The sequence below is a fragment of the Pleurodeles waltl genome, chromosome 2_2, assembly GCF_031143425.1.
Source record: "Pleurodeles waltl isolate 20211129_DDA chromosome 2_2, aPleWal1.hap1.20221129, whole genome shotgun sequence".
NCBI lineage: Eukaryota > Metazoa > Chordata > Amphibia > Caudata > Salamandridae > Pleurodeles > Pleurodeles waltl.
In genome coordinates this window covers 731,693,989-731,718,108 of record NC_090439.1, presented here as the reverse complement: position 1 = coordinate 731,718,108, position 24,120 = coordinate 731,693,989, and the positions used below count along the sequence as shown (strand labels likewise).

At 46.3% G+C, this 24,120-nt stretch overlaps 1 protein-coding gene across 2 annotated transcripts in view; it reads right to left on the bottom strand.

Annotated features, from left to right (window-relative positions):
* Positions 1-24,120, bottom strand: part of XKR9 (XK related 9) — a 240,102-nt gene that overhangs the window by 61,162 nt on the left and 154,820 nt on the right. For both annotated transcript variants that reach the window (XM_069220327.1, XM_069220328.1), the window contains one exon: positions 308-507. In XM_069220327.1, the coding sequence (XP_069076428.1) occupies positions 308-507 (200 nt within the window). The remainder of the gene's footprint in view (positions 1-307; positions 508-24,120) is intronic.

Genomic DNA, 24,120 nt, shown 5'->3' with positions numbered 1-24,120 from the left:
TAAAGATTACTCCAGTCCATCCATAAATTACGGTGCAAAAGGTGAAATAGGGAGACTCAGGGCCCGATTCACAAAGGTAAAGTTAGATCTGAAGTCTGGTTAGTCACCTACTTATAGGATAGTGTTTACTGTGCTACATTGTGCATGTACTGTCAATATATTTAAACAGTACAAGATCGACAATTGGCTTAGTAAAAACTGAATTTCATATTTCATAGAATTACTACATCACGAATGGTGTTATATCTTAGAAGCCATAAATAGTTTGATTTCAACCATTACGGTTACAGCCAATAATGATACTCACACTGAAGAAGGCTAATATTCTCATATTTCATCAAAAAATAAATCTGAAGAATCAGCTGTGGAATGCTCTCCAAGAAGGTCTCAAATAGCCGGAGCATGGTCAGATCTGCCACTGCGCAAATAATTTTATCTGGATGATCCATTCCTTTGCTCTGGGGGCGGAATACTGCCTTGTAGCCATCTCTCACAACAAGGAAATACCTTTAATATGCAAAATAGAATAAACATACCCATTACAATACTTTCAGTACAGTTTCACTGGCAGTCATGACTGTCGTCTTTGCTATTGTCCTGCAGATTACTATGCCACAGTCCCGCATATTGACTTATTCACCCAAAATCTGACCCACTGAAACAACACTGTGTTGCTTCCCTTAATTGCTGATCTGCTGCACTATTTAAAAAAATTATTATTTGTTCCCATCTATTGTACAAAGACTTGAAATTCTATACCATGTAATGATTCTCTAATCAGTTAACATCTCCTCAGCTCATACTATCTAGATCCAAATTGCAACAATAAAGGTAGTGGCAACTGATCTGAAATATTCCTAGCATATTAAGCACTCTCCTGTTCTTCCTCGTTCAAAGCACTCCTAATTAGGAAAATGCCAAATCACTTAAATGTGTATGCTTAAGGGTATAGAAAAACATTCCTTTACACAAGCATGAATATCCCACCCTTTATCCCTAACATCTAAACCTGTTATTAAATTATCGTAAACTTGCTTGACACTAGATGATATTTGGAAGCTGGAGTTAACAGCGTGGTTTATAGTAACATTTTGTGGGAGACTGATATTTCTTGTCATCATGTACATTTCAGCGTACCAGGCATTTTATTCTCACTGCAGTTCAATGCATACTCTTAAGCATGCAGCAAGATTTTCACCATTAACCTCAGCCTTATCAATCATTCGTTGTCCATAATGTTTTTGGGAGGACTTGAAAATGTTAGTATATTTTTCAGAAATGAAATACTAACTCCTCCAATTACAGACATTAAGGGCCTGATTACAAATGTGACGGATATCCTGCCCGCCGCTTTACAAGTGCCATAGGATGTAATGGAACGTGCAATATGGCGGACGGGATTTCCATCACGTTTGTGATGGAGTACCCAATCCGCCAAGGTCGTAGTCAGGCCCTATGTCATATAAACATGTTCTTTCTGGCAAAGGCTGTGTAGTATAAACCATAGCTACACATTCAGCAACTTAGTACTCTAAAGCAGAATAATGTAAAGACATACTTAACCATGCAAAAACATAGGCGGTCATCATGAACATGGCAGTAAACCCCGTTCCCTGCTGTGATGACACTGAACAGAATCCCGCCATTGGTGGTGAACAGAAACCCGCCATATAAAGATGCAAAAAGCTGAATCCGTCCAAAATTTCCTAGCCAACAGTCACCGCCAGGACCTTGTCGGTGGAAATGCAGGACATCCCATCCCACCACCGCCGAGCACACAAACTCCCCGCCCTCCAAATAATGATGCACAAATCACTGCGGCGGTCAGTGGAAGTCGAACGACCATTGGCGATACAGACCACCACTGCCAGCAATGAGACCCAACAGTAAGAAATACACACATTGGTAAGTTTGAAACCCACACACCTGACACAGAACACTATAAAACACTCACAGACACACCCCACAATCCTTTGCAATGCCATTAGGACAACTGAGATTGAGAACTCCACAAGCAGACACTGAACGCCACAATAGATGAATCACACACCCAAACACAAAACAGCAACCTCACCTAAATCCACACAACACACCACTCACAACACACAGTATGGTACCCCCCCAAACACCCACGCTTCACAGAAAGGGAGCTAAGGACCCTGGTGGAGGAGATACTGAAGGTCGAGCGACAATTATTCAGGGCACAGGTCCAGCACACACCCATCACCAGGAAGACGGAGTTAAGGCAGGCCATTGTCAGCAAGGTGAATGCAGTGGGACACCATCCACGCACAAGGGACGACATCCGCAAGAGATGGAATGACCTGCGCAGGAAGGTGAGGTCCATGGCATCCTGGCACAACATTGCAGTCCAGAAGACTGGGGGAGGACCTCCACCAACACCACCCGACTACACTGACTGGGAGGAAAAGGTACTGGCCATCCTGCACTCTGAGGGCTTACTGGACTCACTGGAGGCATGGACTTGGGTAAGTCATCTACAATTACCCCTTATCCACCACACCAGTAATGCATGCACCACCCCACCCCTCCACCCTCCACCAGGACCACTACCCCACCCAGGCCACAATCACTACATCCAGTCAACCTGCATGCCCACAAATCCACCAACAGGTCCACATACCTCCCCCCTGTGCACAGCCACCCACCCCTGCAAGGAATCACAAAGGCACTACACCACCCACAATGCACCTCCACATCCTAAGCAAAATGCAATGGCAACCTCACAAAGGCACCCTGCATGGCCCAAAAGTGGAAAACCAGGACAAAACAGCCCAGCCCTGTGCCCCTATCCGATTATGCAACTGTAATAGACATGTCCATTCCCCCCAACAGGCACCACCACCCATGCCACCCTGACAGACAGGGCAAGGAGTGGCAGTGTCCCACATGGAGATAGAGGCACCACCCAAGACACTGGAGAAGGAACCCTGGACAGTGAGGAATACCCCGGCCCTCACACAGTCCTGGACTGTCCCCATCCAGCAGCCCCACCCAGGACACCACTGACACCCCTACCACACACCCACCAACATCAGGCCAGGGCAACCGGCCCCACACCTGTGTATCCAGGCCACAGACTGGTGGAACACAAGGACAGAGGCCACAGTCATCACCTACCAACAGGCAGGAAGAAGATGGCCCCAGTACAAGTGGTCCCACCAGACCTGTGCAGGGGACACAGGCACAAGGGGCTAGGCCCAGTGGGAGGGCATCAGTGGCCCAGGGGGGAGGCCACAGGATGGATGCTGCAGCCCAGGACGTGATTTCAGAGGTCCTGGGAGCAAACCAGAATACCCAGGACAGGTTGGCCCAGATTGTTGCCACCCTGGAGCAGAGTGAAAGGCTGCAGAGAGCCCACACCAAAAGACCATGGAGCAGTGGAAACTTCACAATGCCACCGTGGCCACCGTGGCCACCGTGGCCACCATGGCCACCATAGCAGGTGCGCTGCTGCACCTTGTCCCAACCCAGCCTGAGACCCCCACAGACCAGGAAGCCCCTACTACAGGCCAAGATACAGACCGGCCAACAACAGCAGCAGCAGCAACTGGACTTGTGCCACCATCTCAGGACACACAGGAGACCTGCACCTCAACCCATACAGGCCAACACCAGGCACCCAAATGGTCCCTCAGGCCCAGATATAGCACTGGAACACCTGCCAAGACCAAGGCCCCCTCTAAGAAGTGACTCAGACAAGAACTGTCCTCCAAGTGTGCCACTGAACCACCGTCCACACCGTGCAATAACAACCCCAAAAGCTGTAAATAACAGATGGACATATTATCACTGCCAACAATCGCTGAGAACATGTAGCCAATATGGGCATCCAACAGTAGCCCACTCACATCACTGTAAAGAGCACCATGGCATCCCTGACACCAAATAAAACACCTGTTTACGAATGTAAATGTCCCCTCTCATCATGTTGATTCAAATCGAAGTGTGCATGCAATTGTCTTTGAAATCATTTATTCATATCTTAAAAGAAGGAATGGTACCCCACGCACAACATGTGGTTGTGCCAACAGAGTTGTCAAACAAGTTGTCCATAATATCACATGTCCCATGCAAACCTGGTCACAGTGAAAATGTCTATAGACCCAACACCCCCATAGAGGATAAGGCATACTGACAGTATGCAGCACAGACAGCAACAGCATCAAATAGTACCACTTAGTTACTGGAAGTACAGTTGGATCAGTTGGTTCCTGGAGTGTACATCTTACCCCTCCTCATCATCATCATCACTCTCATCCCCTCTCTGAGGAAGCTGGTCTGGATATACAGCCCCCTCCTCCTCCAAGAGGGGAATAGATTTCCTCACAGCCACATTGTGCAGCATGCAGCAGGCCACCACTATTCTACACACCTTTTCAGGCTCATAGGCCAGGGATCCCCCAGAGATATGGAGGCAACGGAATCTAGCCTTCAGGAGACCTATTGTGCGCTCTATCGCCCTCCTAGTATGCCCATGGACCTAATTGTAATTCCTCTCTGCATCTGTCCTAGGATTCCTCACTGGTGTCAGGAGCCAACGCATGTTGGGGTAGCCAGAATCACCTGAAAAAGGGGGCAATCCTCAGTTGCAGACAGCCTGGCTGTCTGCTATGTGCCAAAAAGTGTCAGAAACACTTACCTATGATCCATCCTCTGTCCCCTTGTAGTTGTTCCATCATGTGTGGCACACTGCTGTTCCTCAGCACCAAGGAATTATGGACTGATCCAGGAAACATGGCATTCACATGTGAGATGTACTGGTCTGCAGTACACACCAATTGAGTGTTCATGGAAAGGAAGTTCTTCCTGTTTCTGTACACCTGTTCACTTACTCTTGGGGGGATGAGAGCTATGTGGGTTCCATCGATGGCACCTAGCACATGGGGAATGTTGGAGCAGGCATAGAAGTCTGACTTGATGGCAGGGAGGTCAGCACTTTGGGGAAACCACACATAGGACTGCAGGTGTCGTGCAAATGCATTCAGGAATCTGGAAAGTATAATGCTAAACATTGGCTGTGAAAAACCTGCACCCATGCCCACTGTCACTTGAAATGAGCCAGTGGCCAAGAAATGGAGTGCAGAGAGCACCTGCACTTCAGTAGGGATGGCATGTTGATTCCGATTAGCCGGTCTCAGTGCTGGATCCAGTAATGCACAAAGTTAATGAATTGTAGCACGGTTGAGTCTATAATTTATAATGATGTGACGCTCCACCATGGTCCCCAAATCAACAAGTGGTCTGTACACCGATGGGGCCCTCCCTCGCCACATGGGTCTGTATGTAGGAGGAGTGAGAACACATGTGAGGAACACACATGCATCTGCCCACAATGCTAAATATTCAGCACTGCTGGCATACAAGTCGACGACACATATGCATAATAGGATGTTAAATTGGAGTAACATGTCCTCAATGATACATCAGGACTGTGTTGGTGAGTAAATGTATATTTGTTCATGCCTATGGGGGTTGGTAACAATAGGGCCTGCATGGGGCAAATGAGGAATTAATAACTGTGTACTAATGGGCAAAATGTCTGCCCTCCTGTAATCCAGAAATGTTGTAGTGGAAGTGACCTCATACCGCTAGTGGTTGTCATAATAGCGTAAGGTGGTGTTCACCGCCATGCGACCATTCATTGGTTAACATGGTTGTCAATGGGGATTTTTAGCGTATCATGATCACCGCCGGCACACCGCCGTGAGTAGCAGGGGAAAGGGCCCCGGCCTTCACCAGCGAGGAACTGGCCAAGCTCGTGGACGGGGTCCTGCCCCTGTACACCAAGCTTTACGGTCGACCAGAGGTATAGGTGAGTAGGTGGATTGGGGGGCATGGATGTGTGTAATGGTGGTAGATGACTGAAAACATGTGTGCACGTTTGACACTGTACAGTCGTGGGATTCATGACATGCTGCATGTGTGAGGTCCCTTTATGCTGCTGTGAGTGTCCGTCCCATAGGGGACGTATAGCCAGCTGTATGTTATGGGCATAGTCTGACCTCTGTGTTCCTTTTTCTGTGGGTCCCACATAGGCCGGCACCCATCAGAAGAGGGGACTCTGTCATGCCATTGCCAGGGAGGTGCAGACTCTAAGGGTCACCAACCTGCGGTGCACCCACTGCAAAAAGCGGTGGGAGGACCTGCGGTGCTGGGCGAGGAAGACCTGTGAGGCCCAGCTGGGGAAGTCCTCCCAACGAGGAAGGGATGCCCGTCGGGCACTGACCCCCCTAATGCACCGCATTCTGGTGGTGGCATATCTGGACCTGGATGGGCGCCTGAAGGCTGCACAGCATACACAAGGGGGTGAGTACAGAAACCATTGTATGGCTCCTTGATGGATGTGTGAGTGTGCTGTGGTATGTATGCTGTCTATTGGCAGGTACTCTGACTGATGTCCTTTTACATAATGGCCCCCATGGGGAGTTGGGTTGTAAGGGTCAGGTCTGCAGTACTTCAGGTCCTTCAGTGATGTAGGGAATGGCTGTAGAGCAGGGTTGTGGCCACTAGTCAGGGGCATAGCCATGTGTATAGCGGTAGGTGCTGCATGCTGGAACATTTTCAGGGAGGGTGTATGTGTGAACCAGTTATGTACCTCCATTCAGCTATTTACAAGTGTCTCTCCTGGTTTGTCTCTCCATCCCTGTTCTCTTGTGTTGTCTGTGTACATCAGCATCATCTGGCGAGGGAGCTGAGGCACCGGCGAGTGGGGATGCAGCGGCCTACGGTTCCACGGAGGCAGAGTCGAGCAACGCCAAGGGGACCAGTAGGTTGGAGGGCGAGGGGAGTACCATGGGGGAGGCAACTACCACTGGAGGTAGTGACTCTGATACCTCCTCCGATGGGAGCTCCCTGGCGGTTGCAGACCCTAGTGGGCCCACTCATTCTGTGTCATCTTCCGCCACCTCCATACCATCACCGCCCTCCCATTTGCTCCCCACCGAGTTGCCCATGCCCGCTCACTCAAAAGGGTGGGCATCTCCTTCGCCCCAGGCACCTCATCCCCTGCCCCAGTCAGCCTTGCTGCCCTCACGGTGGAGGCTATTGACCTCATGAGGACCATCTCTGTAGGGCAGACAACCATTGTCAATGCCATCCAAGGGCTAGTATCAGAGGTGCAGCAGACTAATGCCTACCTGGATGGCATTCACACTGTCATGTCTGGCCTACAGAGATCTTTTCAGGCTCTGGCCTCCTCTTTGACGGCAGCCAGTGTCCCTGGTCATTCCGTCCCCCCTCCAACCACCTCTACTCCTTCCAGCACCCCACTCCTTTCACCTATCCCAAACACACATTCTGACAGCCATGCAAACACCGCAACACACAAGAAGCACAATGCAAACACAAGCACCACACTTCCCACCACAGGCATACACACAGCCAACATACAAAGGCACACACACCACCATCCGCTTCCCCCAGTGTGTCCACCTCTTCCACCTCCCTGTCTGTCACCTCTACATGCGCACTCACAGGCACTGCACCATCATTCACGGTTGCTGACCCCATTCTTGCAGTCACCACAAAATCAGACATCCATTCATGCACCCCAGACACCGCACCTGCACTCACCACGATGACTTTGGTTGACACGTGCAGCACACTCACTAAACTTGCAGACACACAGACAACATACATTTACATTGGCAGCCTGTCTTGTCCCACTGTGTCCATCCCCCTCCTCCCAAGACACTCAAACGCTCCAAAACACCTACCCAGCACACATCCACCACACCTCAGCATACTGTACAGTCATCTGCACCCACGTCATGCACACCTACACCTGTCACAACCACTCCCTCTACCTCCACTCCCACGCCTTCCTCCAGGTCCACCCTGATTGCCCCTAAAAAACTTTTCCTATCCTGTGTTGACCTAGTCGAACCCACTGGCCCACCCTCTCTTGTCCCTAAAGGTGCCCACCTCCTTGCCCTGTCCACTCCTCCCACATCACAGCCCGCCCCTGTCTGCCATTCCCGTTCCCGTGCTACCTCCCCTGTGAGCAAGAGACCCCGTGCTGGCCCAGGAACATCTGCCACACCCCAATCCAAGGCCGCTCCACCAGTTTCTATGACCAGACCCAAGCCCCCTCCACCTCCCAAATGTAAAGCCAAGCCCCCCTCCCAGTCGTAAGTCACCACCCTCACCATCCTCTGACCCTGTTCCCTGAGGCGCCTGGATGCCCCATTTTTGCCCTTATGAGGTGGATTACCTTTGCACTTGTGGGAGTCAAGTTGGGGCCCTTTGGGCCTGTCAGAGATCAAAATATGGACTGTACATTGGCCTTATGTTGGACTTCTGTTGCTCATGGAGCTTAATTAAAGTTTGTGTGGCCAGTGTTGGTTTTGGCACACTCAGGATCCATGGTTCATCATTTCTTTGTGGGGGGGGTGTTGCGCACATGTGTGTACTTTGGGCAGGTTTAATTTGCCTTGTGCTTGTTGTAAGTACCTCTTGCTGTGGGGTGTATGGCTTGCGCTGTTGTGAGGGGTTGTGGGTGCGTTACGGAGTGGATGGAGTGGCTGGGTATGTAACTGTGCCCTTTCTTCCCTTGTTTAGTAGGTTGCGGTACTTACCGTCAACGTCTTCGTTGGCAGTCTCAGTCGTGGAGGTGTATGGTAAGGAAAGGTGCAGGGCTGGCATGATTTGCAACTCTCTCTCCATGTCTGCTTCGGCATGATGTGTGAGCCTACAGTGAGTGTTTTTTTTTTATTTGGTTTGTTTCCGCCTGGCCTTGTGTGGCGGTGGTTCCCACCCCGGAACTGACGGCCGTCTAGTGCTTCATTATTTGATGGGCGGGTAGAGCCTTTCCGTCGGCCTGTGGGCGGCCTCTGCCGTCATTGTCGGCACTCCTCTGCCGGCGGTGAGTGTTTTTCAGGCTGCCTGTTTTTCAGGTGGTTCATTATTTGGCGGTCCAGACCGCCTGACTGTTGGCGGTAGTTACCGCCACCGCCGGCGGAGCGGTGTTTACCACCATGTTCATAATGAGGACCACAGTCTCTTTTTAACTTGATTTTCATCCTGTTCATATTTTCTGGAGAGAACATGAGCACTATGATTACTTGAATGTATTCAAAATGCAGTATCATCTTTACTCCACATAATTCTTATGCTTGATGCTACTAAGTATAGGTAACATCCATTTTCAATACACAAAATGATCAAAGCAGTCACTGAATGCATATGAAATCGCTAAATATAGACGAGTGATTTAAATGTGTTATACAACCCATCAGTACACATTCTTCACTTCACTCAGCTCCTCTTCCACTCTAATTGTCTGACCACCAGGGTTGTAATGTGGTGTCGGACCGCCGCATTGGTGGGGATCCAGACCGCCACCGCGAGCGTGGCGGTCCACACCCATAATGAGCCCCTTTGTCTTTGTCTGGTAATGCTCAAGAATAGTAAAAATATCTTTGACTTAGTAACTAACTCACAATCAAACCTGTTTTTCATTATGGTAATATGGCTGGAGATGACATGCCATTAGAACTCTATCAGGCAATCCCACTGAGATACTGAATGCATACATAAAATAGCCCAAGTAAACCCTGAGGTGGCATAGCAATGATATAAATAAAAATAACTGCAACCAACAAAACTGAAGCCATGAGACTAGCTGTAAGCCTGTACCAATAAGATGATATTCTGCACTGACATTCTCCTGCACATTCCAGTTACTATACAGGGCACCACTGTTGTAATTTAGCAGTGATTAGATTAAGCATTAGCAGAAGACATCTTGTATTTAGTAACTATTGTGAACATTTTGCGGAATCCATTTTGTATTCATGGCAGCCATTTTCTCTGCTACATGCTGCCATGTGCTCACCATGTGCTCTGTCCTACCTTTCTGTTAACTGCTCTTGAAATCTGCCTAGTGACAAGTTATATTTAGCATCTCTTACTTTCGCACATGCTCAGTAAGGTCTGCAGCTGTTAGTCCTTGGAAACTGTTAGCTCCTCCTACCTGTCGACTGTGCATTTTCCACATGACCTTACATGTATACAAGTCTTGTTTCCATAATTGTACCATCTCCTTTTAGCCCCTGTGTGGGTATAAAAGGACCATGCTCTCTCAGTTCAGTGTGCTACTTCAGACATTACCCAAGGGTGCTGTCTGAACTGTAGTACCACCTCATGAGGTTAATAAACTTTTGTCTTTTATTCCAGTTTCTGTGCCAACTTCTTCCTACATGGTCTGAGGACTTTGTGCAGAGAAAGGTGAACCCCTTGCACTAGTAGGCCTTGCTGAGGCTTACTTCAACAAATTGGCGCCCCAACAGGGACTCATCGGCGACTCGGATGCCCAACGGATTGGTCGCGACGAAGGATTGGAATCTCGCTGCGGACGATCAATGCCTGAGGAGACCCGAGTCTTGGCAACCACAGCTTTTCTCCCTTCCTTCTGACTTGACCATCCAGGTGGCGCTGGTCCTCGACTGAGATCCTTTTTGTTCATTCATCATGCAGTGACCATTTGGTCGATTTTAGAACTTGGCAGTTGGAACCTGGACACCCTGTGATTGGTAAGAGCTGTTTTACGGCACTTGCTGTGGGTTTTGATGCCTGTGTTTGGTAATGTAGTTTAGCACTACTTACTGTGGCTCTCGTGATTTGGGTGACTAGTCAATTTGTATTCTTTGGATTTGATATATAAATTGCAATTTATATAGGCAGGTAATGAGGAGAATTTTCTCAAATTTAATTTTGATTTGAACAGCACCTTAAGTGCTACTTTGATTATAATATTGCATATTCTGCACTATTTTTGGCATGCCTGTTTTTAGCGCACTTCGTAGGATGTGTTGCTTTTGTAATGGTACCAATTTGAGACTGGAAGAATCGCAACCGGCACCCCCAGAGGGGACGCCAAATAGAGATATGTATGTTAAACATGGTCTTTCTTCTATAATGTACAGCACATTATGGAATAAATACACCGCGCGGATCCTGAGTTACGTTGGCCTATGCATGGGTCATTTGATTTGTGAAAGATTGAGTATGTGGAACAATGTATGTGTAAGCAAAAGTCTAGGCAAGATATGTTTGACTGTGTATGAATGAGGGAGAAAGAGGCGGGTGGACGAGTGAAGCATGAGCAAGCCTTGTTTGAGAAAGAGCAGCGGAAGAATGTATATGTGAAAGCATTGGAAATGAGAAAGAAAGAAATGCATGACTTAAAGGAGCTAGAAGAGAAAGAACGTAAGCTACAGGTAACTGGCCAATACACTGTTAGGCAACCTCTCTATCCTATCCTTAATAAACCACATGATGATTTATTGTTACTAGATCGCCCTCCACCTCCGTATGTCGTTCCTTCTGCCCCTCATGAGTTAGCTGAGGTCTCCAGTTCGGAGAAACAGAAGATGCGGGACAGTCGCTCTATGCTGCCTGCTGACCGTGCGTCTGAGCTTAGATCTATTGCTCATAAAACAATTTGTAGCGTTGTTTCTGTTTCTGAACTTTTAGACAACATGAAAGGGTGGACGGAAAAGGAGCAGCTATATTTTACTGAGGCATTTGGCTCAGAAGTTATTGAACTATATCGGAAATTTTCTGATGAGTTAGAGCCCGATGATGTAGCAGCTGATCATAAGCAAATGCGTGATGGTCTTTTTGTTTTCTCCCAGGTGGCTGATGCAATCAGGCTTTTAATGAAATTACGTATTGTGGCAGTCCGTTTGCAAGAAGAGAAAGGGGCTGCGGACGCAGTTGCACGAGCATCTCAGACCGAAGGGGCGCAAGCTTCCATCTTTGAAACAGATAAGATTATGATAGTTCACGCGAAACCAATGCGGGAGGCCGCGCCTTTTTATGTTCCTCCTAAAGGATTGGGTACAAATGATGATAAAACTTCTGTTGATGCTAAGGGTTATTTTATTTATAATGGGTGTATACTCCTTGGAATAGGGCAGATGTAATGGCACTTAAAACAGCATTACCTGACCCGCGGAAAAATCCAGCCGCCTTTTATGAGGAAGTTGAGGGAGCAATTAGTTCTTGTTCTATGACTTTGGACACCTTGATTCTTTTGTTTTACCTGAAGGTGTGGCTCTCATACAATATGTTGATGATATTTTGTTGGCAGCTGATACCCCGGAGCAATGTGAAAAGTGCACTTTGTCCTTACTTTCTTTTCTTGCATCACACCATCATAAAGTGTCACGAAAGAAATTGCAATATTGTAGACCAAAGGTAACCTATTTAGGTCACCTTTTGTCTAAGGAGGGCCGTGCACTTACATCAGATCGTATTCAAGCAATTTTAGACACACCAGTACCCTCTACTCAGAAAGATGTTCGTGCATTCCTTGGTCTTACTTCTTTTTGTAGGCAATGGATATTAGGGTTTTCACACATTGCCAAACCTTTGCTAGCACTTTTGACTAAAGATACTCCAATGCCCCTCCCATGGACAGATGAATGTGAGACTGCTTTCCGGCAGCTGCGACAAGCCCTTTGTTCTGCACCAGTGTTAGGTACTCCAGATTACATGAAGCCTTTTGCACTTTACGTACACGAGAAAGATGGATGTGCATTGTCAGTTTTAGTACAGACACATGGCAATAAGCAGCGTCCCTGTGCATATTTTTCAGCAGTACTTGATCCTGTCGCTCGAGCGTTGCCTGGGTGTTTTCGTTCAGTTGCCGCAACAGCTGTCTCAATACGTCAGAGTGAAGGGATAGTTTTGTCACATAAGCTGTTAGTGCTAGTACCCCATGTGGTTGATGCTCTTTTAAATCAAACAAAGACACAACATTTAACTAGCGCCCGTATCACAGGTTATGAGTTGACATTGTTGGCTCCTCACATTACACTGAAGAGATGTGCGACACTAAATCCAGCTACTTTGTTGCCATATCCGGTGACTCAGCCTCAGTCACAAGAAACACATGATTGTATATTCCTTACCGAAGAACAGACAAAGGGTCGTGTTGATTTACAAGATACGCCCCTTTTAGATGTAGACGGGGAACTGTGGGTTGATGGGTCTTGTTTGAAGTTGCCAGATGGTACGACCTCAGCTGCATATGCAATCACCACAATACACACGGTAGTGGAGACAGCTCGTATACCACAGAAGTCAGCTCAAGCAGCTGAACTAATAGCTTTGACACGAGCATGTGAGCTTAGTACTGATTTAAGTGTGAACATTTACACAGACAGCCGCTATGCTTTTGGAGTGGCTCATGATTTTGGTTTGCTTTGGAAGGAGAGAGGTTTTCTCACATCCCACGGGATGCAGATAATGCATGGAGAATTAGTGCATAACCTCTTGACTGCATTGACATATCCAAATAAACTAGCTATTGTGAAATGTAGTGCACATAAGAAAGTGACCGATAAGATAGGGCAAGGTAATGCTCTTGCAGACCGTGTAGCACGTGAGACTGTGATGCAACGAAGTACTACTTCTATGTATGTAGTGAAGTCACAAGCTGAACGTTGGCATAATGCTAGACAAGACGTATTAGATATACAGAAATCTGCTTCTGTGAAAGAACGTGAGCAATGGTCTAAAGATGGAGAATTGGATGATGAGGGCTGTTGGCGGAATAAGCAGATGGATAAATGGAAATTGCCTATAGCTTTTGTACAACCTATGGTTCAGATGGCACATGGGCTGGCACATGTTGGAGCTTCAACAATAACGAAGTTGCTTACGCAAGTTTGGGAGCATCCAGAAATTTCCAGTACAGCTAAGAGAGTAGTACAGTCTTGTTTGATCTGCTTACAATACAATCCTGGAAAAGGGACATGTACTCCTGCAGGAGGGTTTGCTACACCAACTGCACCTTTTGAAGTTCTACAAATGGATTATATTCAGCTTGAACGCTGCAACAATTTAAAGTATGTCTTGGTGGTGGTTTGTGCCTTCAGTAAATGGATAGAGGCGTACCCCACAAAGGATAATACTGCCATCACCACAGCGAAGGTGCTTTTGAAATAATTTTTCCCTAGGTTTGGTGTTTGCAGACTTTTATGGAGTGATAACGGACCTCATTTTGTTGGGGAAGTTATTAAGTATGTCCTGAAAGGATTAGGGATCAAACAGAAGTTCCATGCGGTTTTCCACCCACAATCAGCAGGGTTGGTGGAAAGGTATAATGCTACATTGAAGCTGAAATTAGCGAAGATACAGGCTTCCACATCCTTAACTTGGCCAGATGCATTACCATTGGCATTATTGTCTATTAGGTCAGTGCCACACTCCCGACTTGCCCTTAGCCCCTATGAAGTAGTATTTGGGAGACCAATGAATATTTGGGGAGTTCCTAAACCAAAATCTGTATATGATGTACCTTGTGTCCTGGTGAATGATTATTTGGCACAGTTAACCGACAATTTGGTTTCTATTCATCAACAGGTTCGAGAAGCACTTCCTGACAGATCTACAGGTAAAGGCCATGAACTCCGACCTGGTGACCAGGTGATGATTAAGTCTTTTGAAAGATCAAGCAGCTTGGAACCAAGGTGGCGAGGCCCAGAACAGGTGCTCCTTGCGACAAGGACAGCAGTTCGAGTGACGAACCGAAAGAATTGGGTCCATAGTACTCACTGCAAGAGAGTGCTACCTACCTTGGTGGAACCTGCTGTGCTGACCGATCATCGAGAGATTTTGACTACGGAGAAAGGCCATGCTATATCACCTGACGAATCTGCAGAGGTCTTCCCGGACCATACGACTTCTGGAGTGTCGTAATATAATTTGAGACCAAGGAAAGAATCTGAAAATTGTTTTGAAAAGACTGGTTGAGCTACCGCCCTGGGTTAGTGAAACGGAGAGCCAATGTGGCAAGGGGGGTGGATCAGCCGTGCATTAGAGTAGTGACACCCGTCTTGGCCCGTGGTGAAGAAATCAGCGGCTGCCCAGGGTTAAGAGCTCCAACGATTGTTTTTAATTCATTTCTGAAAGGGTCGATTATCACTGTTGCTAAAATGAATAACAAATTGATCATTAGTATTATGGGGTTTGTTGTTGTTTTGGTGGTTACAGCAACAATCACCTGGTTTATTGAAAAGAAGTCTCCTGCTCGTGAGTTTTTTGTTGCCACTACTCCAGTACCAGAGGATCACTATTACTTTACGCTTCCCTATCAGGAGCAGAAGCACCGTCAATCGTACTTACTTTCATTCAGATGTTGCATCATACTCATAATGCTACAAATACTACTAACTGTTGGGTATGTGGAATGATACCTGCGCATCAAAAGAAAGGAGGAACACCTTTCATTCCTCTTCCTTTTTCACACAATGGTTCTTGTCAAGCTTGGTACATGCTTTTGTTTGCATCTGGAAAACGTACGGAGGGCGGACTTCTTTTTCGCCTTAATAAAGTATGCTACCAAGACAAAGATGAGTATCCCCAAGCTAAAGAAACAAAATGGGAATCGGAAGAGTATCAACCGGACAATGTTTCAATACCATATGTCTTCACAAATATACAAGACTCTGACAAGAAAGAACAATTTGTGATTTCTGTTACAAAAACTAAAGCAGATTTATGTATACGAAGCATTGGATGAATTCCAGTAGGAATAAGCGAATGTACCTTGATTTTAACTATTGAGAGTGTAAATAATAGTAGTTTTACAGCTTCACATAATACATATTTTGTTTTTGGTAACTATGGATATTACCAACTACCTGTTGGAAGGTCCTGTGTGTAATAATTGCAATATTTTTTACATGCTGTATCTGTATTCAGTGTGGTCCAATGTTCTGCTCCATGTGTATTACTGCTTGTATGCCTACCAAAAAAAATATTACAGAAATGAAGGCACAACATATGTTAGATAAGGAAATAGCTGAAATGATGAGCATAAATATACAAGATGAATATTTAGATTATCCCAGAAAGACGAATGTCTTCAGCTAATGCTGAAAGGGTCGTCTGTTGTAATTTAGCAGTGATTAGATTAAGCATTAGCAGAAGACATCTTGTATTTAGTAACTATTGTGAACATTTTGAGGAATCCATTTTGTATTCATGGCAGCCATTTTCTCTGCTACATGCTGCCATGTGCTCACCATGTGCTCTGTCCTACCTTTCTGTTAACTGCTCTTGAAATCTGCCTAGTGACAAGTTATATTTAGCATCTCTTACTTTCGCACATGCTCAGTAAGGTCTGCAGCTGTTAGTCCTTGGAAACTGTTAGCTCCTCCTACCTGTCGACTGTGCATTTTCCACACGACCTTACATGTATACAAGTCTTGTTTCCATAATTGTACCATCTCCTTTTAGCCCCTGTGTGGGTATAAAAGGACCATGCTCTCTCAGTTCAGTGTGCTACTTCAGACATTACCCAAGGGTGCTGTCTGAACTGTAGTACCACCTCATGAGGTTAATAAACTTTTGTCTTTTATTCCAGTTTCTGTGCCAACTTCTTCCTACATGGTCTGAGGACTTTGTGCAGAGAAAGGTGAACCCCTTGCACTAGTAGGCCTTGCTGAGGCTTACTTCAACACCACCAGGTAATGGATCCTTGACAGAGGCTCTCCTAGTTGCCATATCAGAGACAGTCTTCAAATCCCATAACCTTTGTGTCCTCTGTGACATGACCATTTGGTTTGACCAGCCAAAAATGGCTCAACAAAAAGCATAATTAGACTTTAAGCTCACAGGCTGCACCAACTCATTTCTGGACCTACTCTAGACACTCGGGCTATTTCAAAAATGTGAATTACACATTATTTGTGTAATTTACTCTTACACCTTAAAGTAACTTTACCACTTTGTGCTATTCACAAAATCCAAATGCATAGTTATTCAAAAGTGTAGACTTACATGTTTCCAAATCTTAAGTGGTTGGAGCTTTATTTCAAAGTGTAAGGTACACTAGAAAAGACAAGTTAGTCTAGCACTACATATGGCCAACCCCTGGTACTGCAACACCCTCCCATAAAAAGGATTTGAAAGTAAACCCCATAAGAAATAATGTCAAGTTAAATAAATGTAAATAGTTAAACATATAAATACATAAAATGTAATGTTCAAATATATATAAACTTCATACATATTTTTCAATAATTATAAAATGTTTCAATAATCCTTTTCACATTTAAAAAGTAATGTAAAAAATGTATTAAATACAAAATCAATTAATTTAATCAATTCTATATATAACTTTTAATAATTATTGATGCATACTATTTTTTTAAACTTTAGGTGGAACTTTCCCCTGTACTTTACTTTCCAGAGATCTCCTTCTCAACTGCAGAGACTCCCTATGGTAAAGAATATGAAAAAGTAAAAATATTTGTTATATTATTTCTATATATGATTTTTTTAATGTAGAAATTTCTACAGTACTATTAACTATAATTTGAATTAGAAATGTAATGATTTAAAATACATTAAATTACATTTAAATTACCAACTAAAGTAAAAACATTAAATGTATTTTATTCTGCACTAATAATTATTAAAAGTGACGAACAAACTTAATTAAAAGTAATTAACTTATATTTATTACAATTTATTGTTACATAAATTAAATGCAAAATGGTGAATAACATTTGTTAGAATAAAATGGTATTACTGTACTGTTTAATATGGTTTACCATTACATTATATTTATGTGTATCTTTAACTATTTAAGTTAACTTATCATTATTTACTATGGGTTTACATTTAAGTTCCTGCCTCCGTTATTTTCTATGGGAGGGTGTTGCAGTCCCTGTAGGTGGCCATGTATGATGCTGGACTTACTTCAACCCTGAGCTGGAGTAATTTACTACCACTTTGGGTGCCTTTTTAGCTGTCTTTAATTTTAGAAGTGCTTGTGAGAAGAGATTGGCTTACTCTTTTGTGTAGCTGGGTACACATCCCTTCCTAAACACCTCCCTCGCCCTCACTTAAGCCCTCCTTACTCTTTACAATTCCCCTCCCCTTCACTAGTAAGTATTCCCCATTTTCCAGCCACTCCTCTCTGTCCTTCCCGCACTCAGGGTGGAGACCTTTGCACGGAAAAAGACAGAAGCGGAGAAATAAACTCCACACTTAGGTTTGTGAAAAGCATTTTGTAGCAGGTTTTGTAGTACTACAAAATGCAGATTGTGAATAGGCCCAACTGTGTTCAGTAGTCCGGAATCAGTCAGGATCAAAGGAATTGATCACTTTCCCCGCACCTATCAATGAGTTGTTTCTTTCATTCATAGCATTTTTCCAAAACCCACAAATAACTCTCCTTCACTCTCGATATCCTACAAAATGAGAAACTCATCACAGAAGAAGTCAAATTTTAAAACTCATCACAGAAGGAGTTGAATTTTACTTGACCGCAATCTCAAACCCTGAACAAATAACCAAGGAAGAGAAATTGTATGACAGTTGGACTGGATGAATGAGGCTTCAACAAAATAATTCACCAGCAAAACTGGAAACAGAGGACACATAGATATAGCAAGATAAAGACAACTGTGCACTCCTCAAGGTCAATGGTACAAATTCAAAAAAGCTAAATAAAATATGCCTCCAAAGAAACATACAGAATTTCTAGATCCACAATCAAAAAACAAAAGGTGGTTGTAGGAAGCTGGCCCTCTGTATAATGCACTAAGATGAAGTACACTGTGCAGAGAGCCCAGTGGGTCCCCAAAGGATGGCAGAGGTAGAAATAGATAGGTCTGGTGCTCTTTTGTGGTAGTGTGGGTGAGCAGTTAGGCTTATCAAGGAGTCTTGTTAAGCATTTATTGTACTCATAGAGGCAATAAATGAGACAAACACACAAATAATAAATCTGTGACCAATTAAACAAATAACAGTTGCTTTTATATATGCTTTGAATCAAGGAATTTCATTATAAGGTAAGCAGTTTTAATATTAAAATACTTTGCTGTTTCAAAAATTGACACTGTGCAATTTTACGAGTCTTCAATGTTAACCTATGGGAGGAAAACAAGATTGCAGTTTCACAGGTAAGTACACGTCTTACAATCCCAGTCTTCAGGGGTTTTAGACTAGCACCGAGCAAGGTTCAGGTTGGTACCTAGAGTGCACCCACAGCGGCATGGGGCGGCTGGTTACAAAGGTCTAAGTCACAGTCGGTGCCCAATGTTAATCAATGTAGACTGGGGGGATGAAGACGTGCTGCTCCCAGGTAATTACAAGTGGTGTCAGAGATTGGTCTCCTGGGGTTGAAGTGAGCATCGGGGGAAGCACAAGGCAGCACCAAACTTGCACCCTCAGCGGCACAGGGGCGGTCTGGTGCAGAGTGCCAACACAGCGTAGGGCGCCCAATGTTATTCAATGGAGAAGATCAATTTAAGAAACTGGCTGAAGGCTCTGGCCAAGAGGCTGGGTGAGGTCAACCCACAGCTGCCCAGGAAAGTAGAGATGCCAGGGGTTGTAGGGACACTGATGGTCCAGTTCCCCAAGGCCCATGGGCTCTGGGTGTAGGGGTGTCTTTTGGCATCCAAAACAGCTAAGCAGGCAGGTTGTGGTTAGGGGGAGTCCTCAGATTTCAGCTGCAGTTGTCACTGTGGAGTCTGGCAGGGGTCAGCCCATGGTGGACTCTTGGTCAGAAGCGCTGGTGAACCTTCACTGGGCTGGTAGGCCACTTGGACTCGGGTAGGGGGTGTCAGGTGCAGGGGTGGTTCCAGGTGGCGGTTTTGCAGTTCCTAAGGCAGACTTTGTCTGCTTTAGAGATGGTTTCTTTTGAACAGGTCTGCTGTCCACTGGAGTTCTTGGTCTTTATCGAAGACAGGCAGTCCTCCTAAGGCTTTGGAGGTCGCTGGGCTGCAGGACAGCTGTCCTCTGGGTGCAGGTCTCTTGGAAGGCTGCAGACAGATTGGTAGGGCTGGGACCAAGTCAGTTGGTGTCTCCAATCTTCTTTGCTGGGTGACTTCTGTGTTGTCCAGCTTTTCTTAGGTAGACAGGAATCTGATTCTCGGGTTCAGGGGTCCCAACTAAATACTGCATTTAGAGGTGTTACAGGGAGTGCCAGGTGGTAGCCAATGGGCTACATCCTTCCTATGACCACTTCCTTTGGGAAGTGGCATAGCCCTAACTCTATTGGCATAATTCCTTCCATACACAATGGACGAATTTAAAAATTAGTGTTCACTTCAGCTAGTCCAGCCTAGTGGTGGGACTGGCATGAAGTGGGTATTCTTTCTAATTTACCTAATTTTCCCACCAATCATGCTGCCAAAAGTGGGGTCAGGAACTGGGAGTGGGCCTCCTCCACCATTTGGAGAGCCCTTCAAAGGTGGAAAGGCATTTGAAGCTCCCCCCCAGCAATGTCCATCATGCCTGGTAGAGGAGGTCTCACCTCAGGGGGCCAGAACTCTATCTAAGGTAGCTGTACTGGTTTTGACCAGTCAGTCCCCACACTAGGAGTTGTTAGGTGTTCAGGGGGCACCTCTAAGGTGCCTTCTGACTGCATGCATTAATAAATCCATCACTAGATTCAGTGAGGGTTTATTAATACAAGATGTTTGATAGCAAACATCCCTATTGTCAGTGAAGCCATCATGTAGCTGGGTAACTTGTAATGACCAGTATACAGCATATGTACTTAAAATGACTTTACTGGTCACTTACTATGTCTGATCATTCAATTATGTACTCACATGCAATATAATGCATCCTGTCTTTAGGTATAGAAGGCCTGCTAGAGGAGTGACTTACATATATTGCATGCAGTGTAAAGGGGACATGGCACACAGGCTGTGTGCCATGTTGTGTTTTCATTTTAGCTCTGCACCAAGACCCGCAGCCTGCGAAAGCAGCACCGTGTGCACCTAGTGAGGGGGTCCCTGAGGGTGGCACAATTTGTGCTGCAGCCTTCAGAGGCTCATTCTCTTCATTCATGAAGGATAAATCGAGCATGATCTTACTACTACCTTTCATATCTACACCTCAAAACACTAAGATATGAGTCCCTCAAGGCTCAATCATCTCACCACTGCTGTTTAACATGTACATTACTCCTTTCCCAGAACTCATCAAATTGCTTCACCTCACAAATGATAACCTTGGTGCCAGTTGACGAATCTTCATGAAGTTTTCAAAAATAGTTTGCCTCTCACTTCAGCGGCTGTCTTGCAAGTGAGGGCTGAGAAAAACTTGAAAAATCTAACATTCCTTATGCTACAAAGTTAGGTGGCTGTCACTGAGACACTGAATACTTGATAACAAACCACTTAAAACTCAATGCATCAAAAACTGAGATCCTGACATGTAGCAGTTGGCAAAACTATGACCCACTGAAACCTAACCAGGAAACAATATCTACCTTTCATACCATGTGTATACTACGGTGTCTCTTCCCTCGTTTGGGATTTCCAGAGAGCAGCCAAGCACATAATTCTCTGTCCATATTAGAATTTTATTGTGTAATTACTCTGTATCTTGACATATTCATTTAAACTATGAGAAGCCTTCAAAGAATCGAGAATGCAGTAGGAAGACAAAATCTAGATGTATAACTACAACTTCACATCTGTCTTTTTTATAAAGGACCGTCACTGGCCCTGTCACCATCAGAACAACTTGAATGGGCCACTATTCCTAAAGGCAAAGCTTAAACAATACTCTCAAATAGCACACAACTTCCCAGATTAGCTCCCCAAATAATCATACCATCCAGTATTGATCATTGTGTCTGTTGTTGTCACTTCAACATTTATCCAGCCATCATCAACACAATGCTGAAAAGGTGACTTTCACCAAAATTATCTGTAATGAAGAAGGCTTGGTGGCATAAAGATATGGCCATGTTGATTGAACCAAACAGAGTGTCTGAGGGGGTCTGTAAGCAGGTTTATGAGTGTCTGATTGGGTCTGTGATTCCTTGATTCCTGACTTTCCACACGACAACACCTACACTGCGTGTGCTGCTGTGACCTGTGTCTGGAACCTACCATGGCTCGTGTGACTGGGGAAAGGGCCCCTGCCTTCACTTCAATGGAGTTGGAGCTACCGGTGGAAGGGGTCCTACCCAGTATGGACTGCTGTGTGGGCCTCCAGACCAACAGGTGAGTACACCTTGGGCACGATGCATGTGGGAAGGATGCATGGAGGTGTGTGTGCAAGCATTGTGTCATCGGGGGAGGAATGTCTAGTGGTAGTGTACATGGTGGGCACTGGGCAATGTGTGTGCCAATGGAGATGGAAACAGGATTGGTGGGCCATATGTGTGACAGGCTGGATTGTATGTGTGTTGGTGTCCTCCCGTCTGTATCACCTCTGCAGGTCTGCACCCATCAAAAGAAGGGATTGTGGCGTGCCATAGCCAAGGACGTGTGGACCCTGGGGATCTACAGCAGGCGGAGCACCCATTGTCGGAGAAGGTGGGAGGACCTGAGACGCTGGGCACGGAAGACTGCGGAGGCCCAGCTGGGGATGGCCTTGCAATGAGGAAGGGGTGCCCTTCGGAACCTGACCCCCCCGATGGCCCGCATACTGGCAGGGGCCTCCCCAGATCTGGGTGGGTGCTTGAGGGAATCACAGCAGCCACAAGGGGGTGAGTACAGTCGGCATTACAACAATAATTGGTAGGTGGCGTGGGATCCGGGTGGTGGGTGTGAATTAGTAGGTGCCCCTTAATGTCAGGTCAGACATAGCAGTGTAACCCAGCTCAAGGGTAATGGGTGCATAGCAAATCCAGGTAACCTAGCTAGGTTGCATTCCATGTCAGACAGGGCTTAGTGGGTCCCAGGCGGGGTGCAGTTGGTGGTGGTTGGCCCTCATCTTGCTGTGGCATCTAGCCAATTGAATGCCAGTGCAATACATAGTGCTCACTCCTGATCCCTGTGTGTGACAGTACTGTGTATGCCAACTGTGGTGTTGGTGCTGTAATTGGCCCAGTGCTCCCTTTCTCTCCCTCCCACCCCTTTCTCCTTCTGTCATCCTGTTCATGTGTGCATTAGCATTATCTGGCGGAGGAGCAGGGGCACCTGCGACAGAGGGAGCTGCATCCCACAGGACCCAGGAGGCAGAGGGCACCAGTGGAATGGAGGGTGAGGGAAGCACCACAGCGGAGATAGGAGATTCCTCCTCCGATGAGAGATACCTGGTGGGGGCGAACACCTCTGTGAGCACCCCAACTGCAGGTACAGCCGCCACCCCCTGTACCAGCACCGCCCTCCCAGTAGCCCCTCAGCAAGTTGCCTGTGCCCGCTAGCCCAGGAGGATGGGCATCTCCTTTGCCCCAGGCACCTCAGGCCCTGTCCAGTGAGCCCTGCTGCCCTTAGTGAGGAGGCTACTGACCTCCAAAGATCATCTCTGTAGGGCAGTCAACCATTGTGAATGCCATCCAGGGGTTGGCATCCCAGATGCAGCAATGCAATGCATTCCTGGAGGGCATCCACAGTGGATTGGCGGCCCAACAGAGATCGATTCAGGCTCTGGAATCCTCTCTGATGGCAGCCATTGTCCCTGTTCTTACCATCCCCCCTCCAACTACCACTTCCCAGTCCCAGTCTCCTCAGCCCCAACCCATCCCATGCACACATACAGATGAGCATGCACACAAGACATTAGACAAGAGTGGCACAGTCAAACACAGGCAGCACACTTCAGTCCAAAAGCACTCACTCAAACACCAGACAGTTGAACACACAACCACATCCACTGCCTCCACTGTCTCCCCTTCTCCTCCTCCACCTCCCTCACAGTAACGTCCGCACTCACACCTGCATGCACTGCTTCAACATCCACCACCACCATCACCACACCAAGCAGCACACACACCTCACTAGCAGACACCTCCACAACATCCATCCATGCGTCCCCTGTGTCCTCTCCCACCCTGTCTGTCCCCCCCAAAGGAGACAAACGCAGGCACTCAAACACCCAACAGCCATCCACCTCACATCAGCACACTGCCCATGCACCTGTGCCAAAGTCCAGCAGACGTACACCTTCAACAACCACTCCCTCAAACTCCACTCCCATCCCTCCTCTCTCATCCCGGCCCACCGTCCCCAAGAAGCTTTTCCTTGCCCAACTTGACCTCTTTCCTCCCCCTCCCCCATCCTGCCCGTAAGAGCAGGGTCCCAATGACCCAGCCCAGCACCTCAGCCAAACAATCCACGGGCACAGTGGAGGCGCCTCCTAGTTGTGGAGGCAAGACAGTGAAGG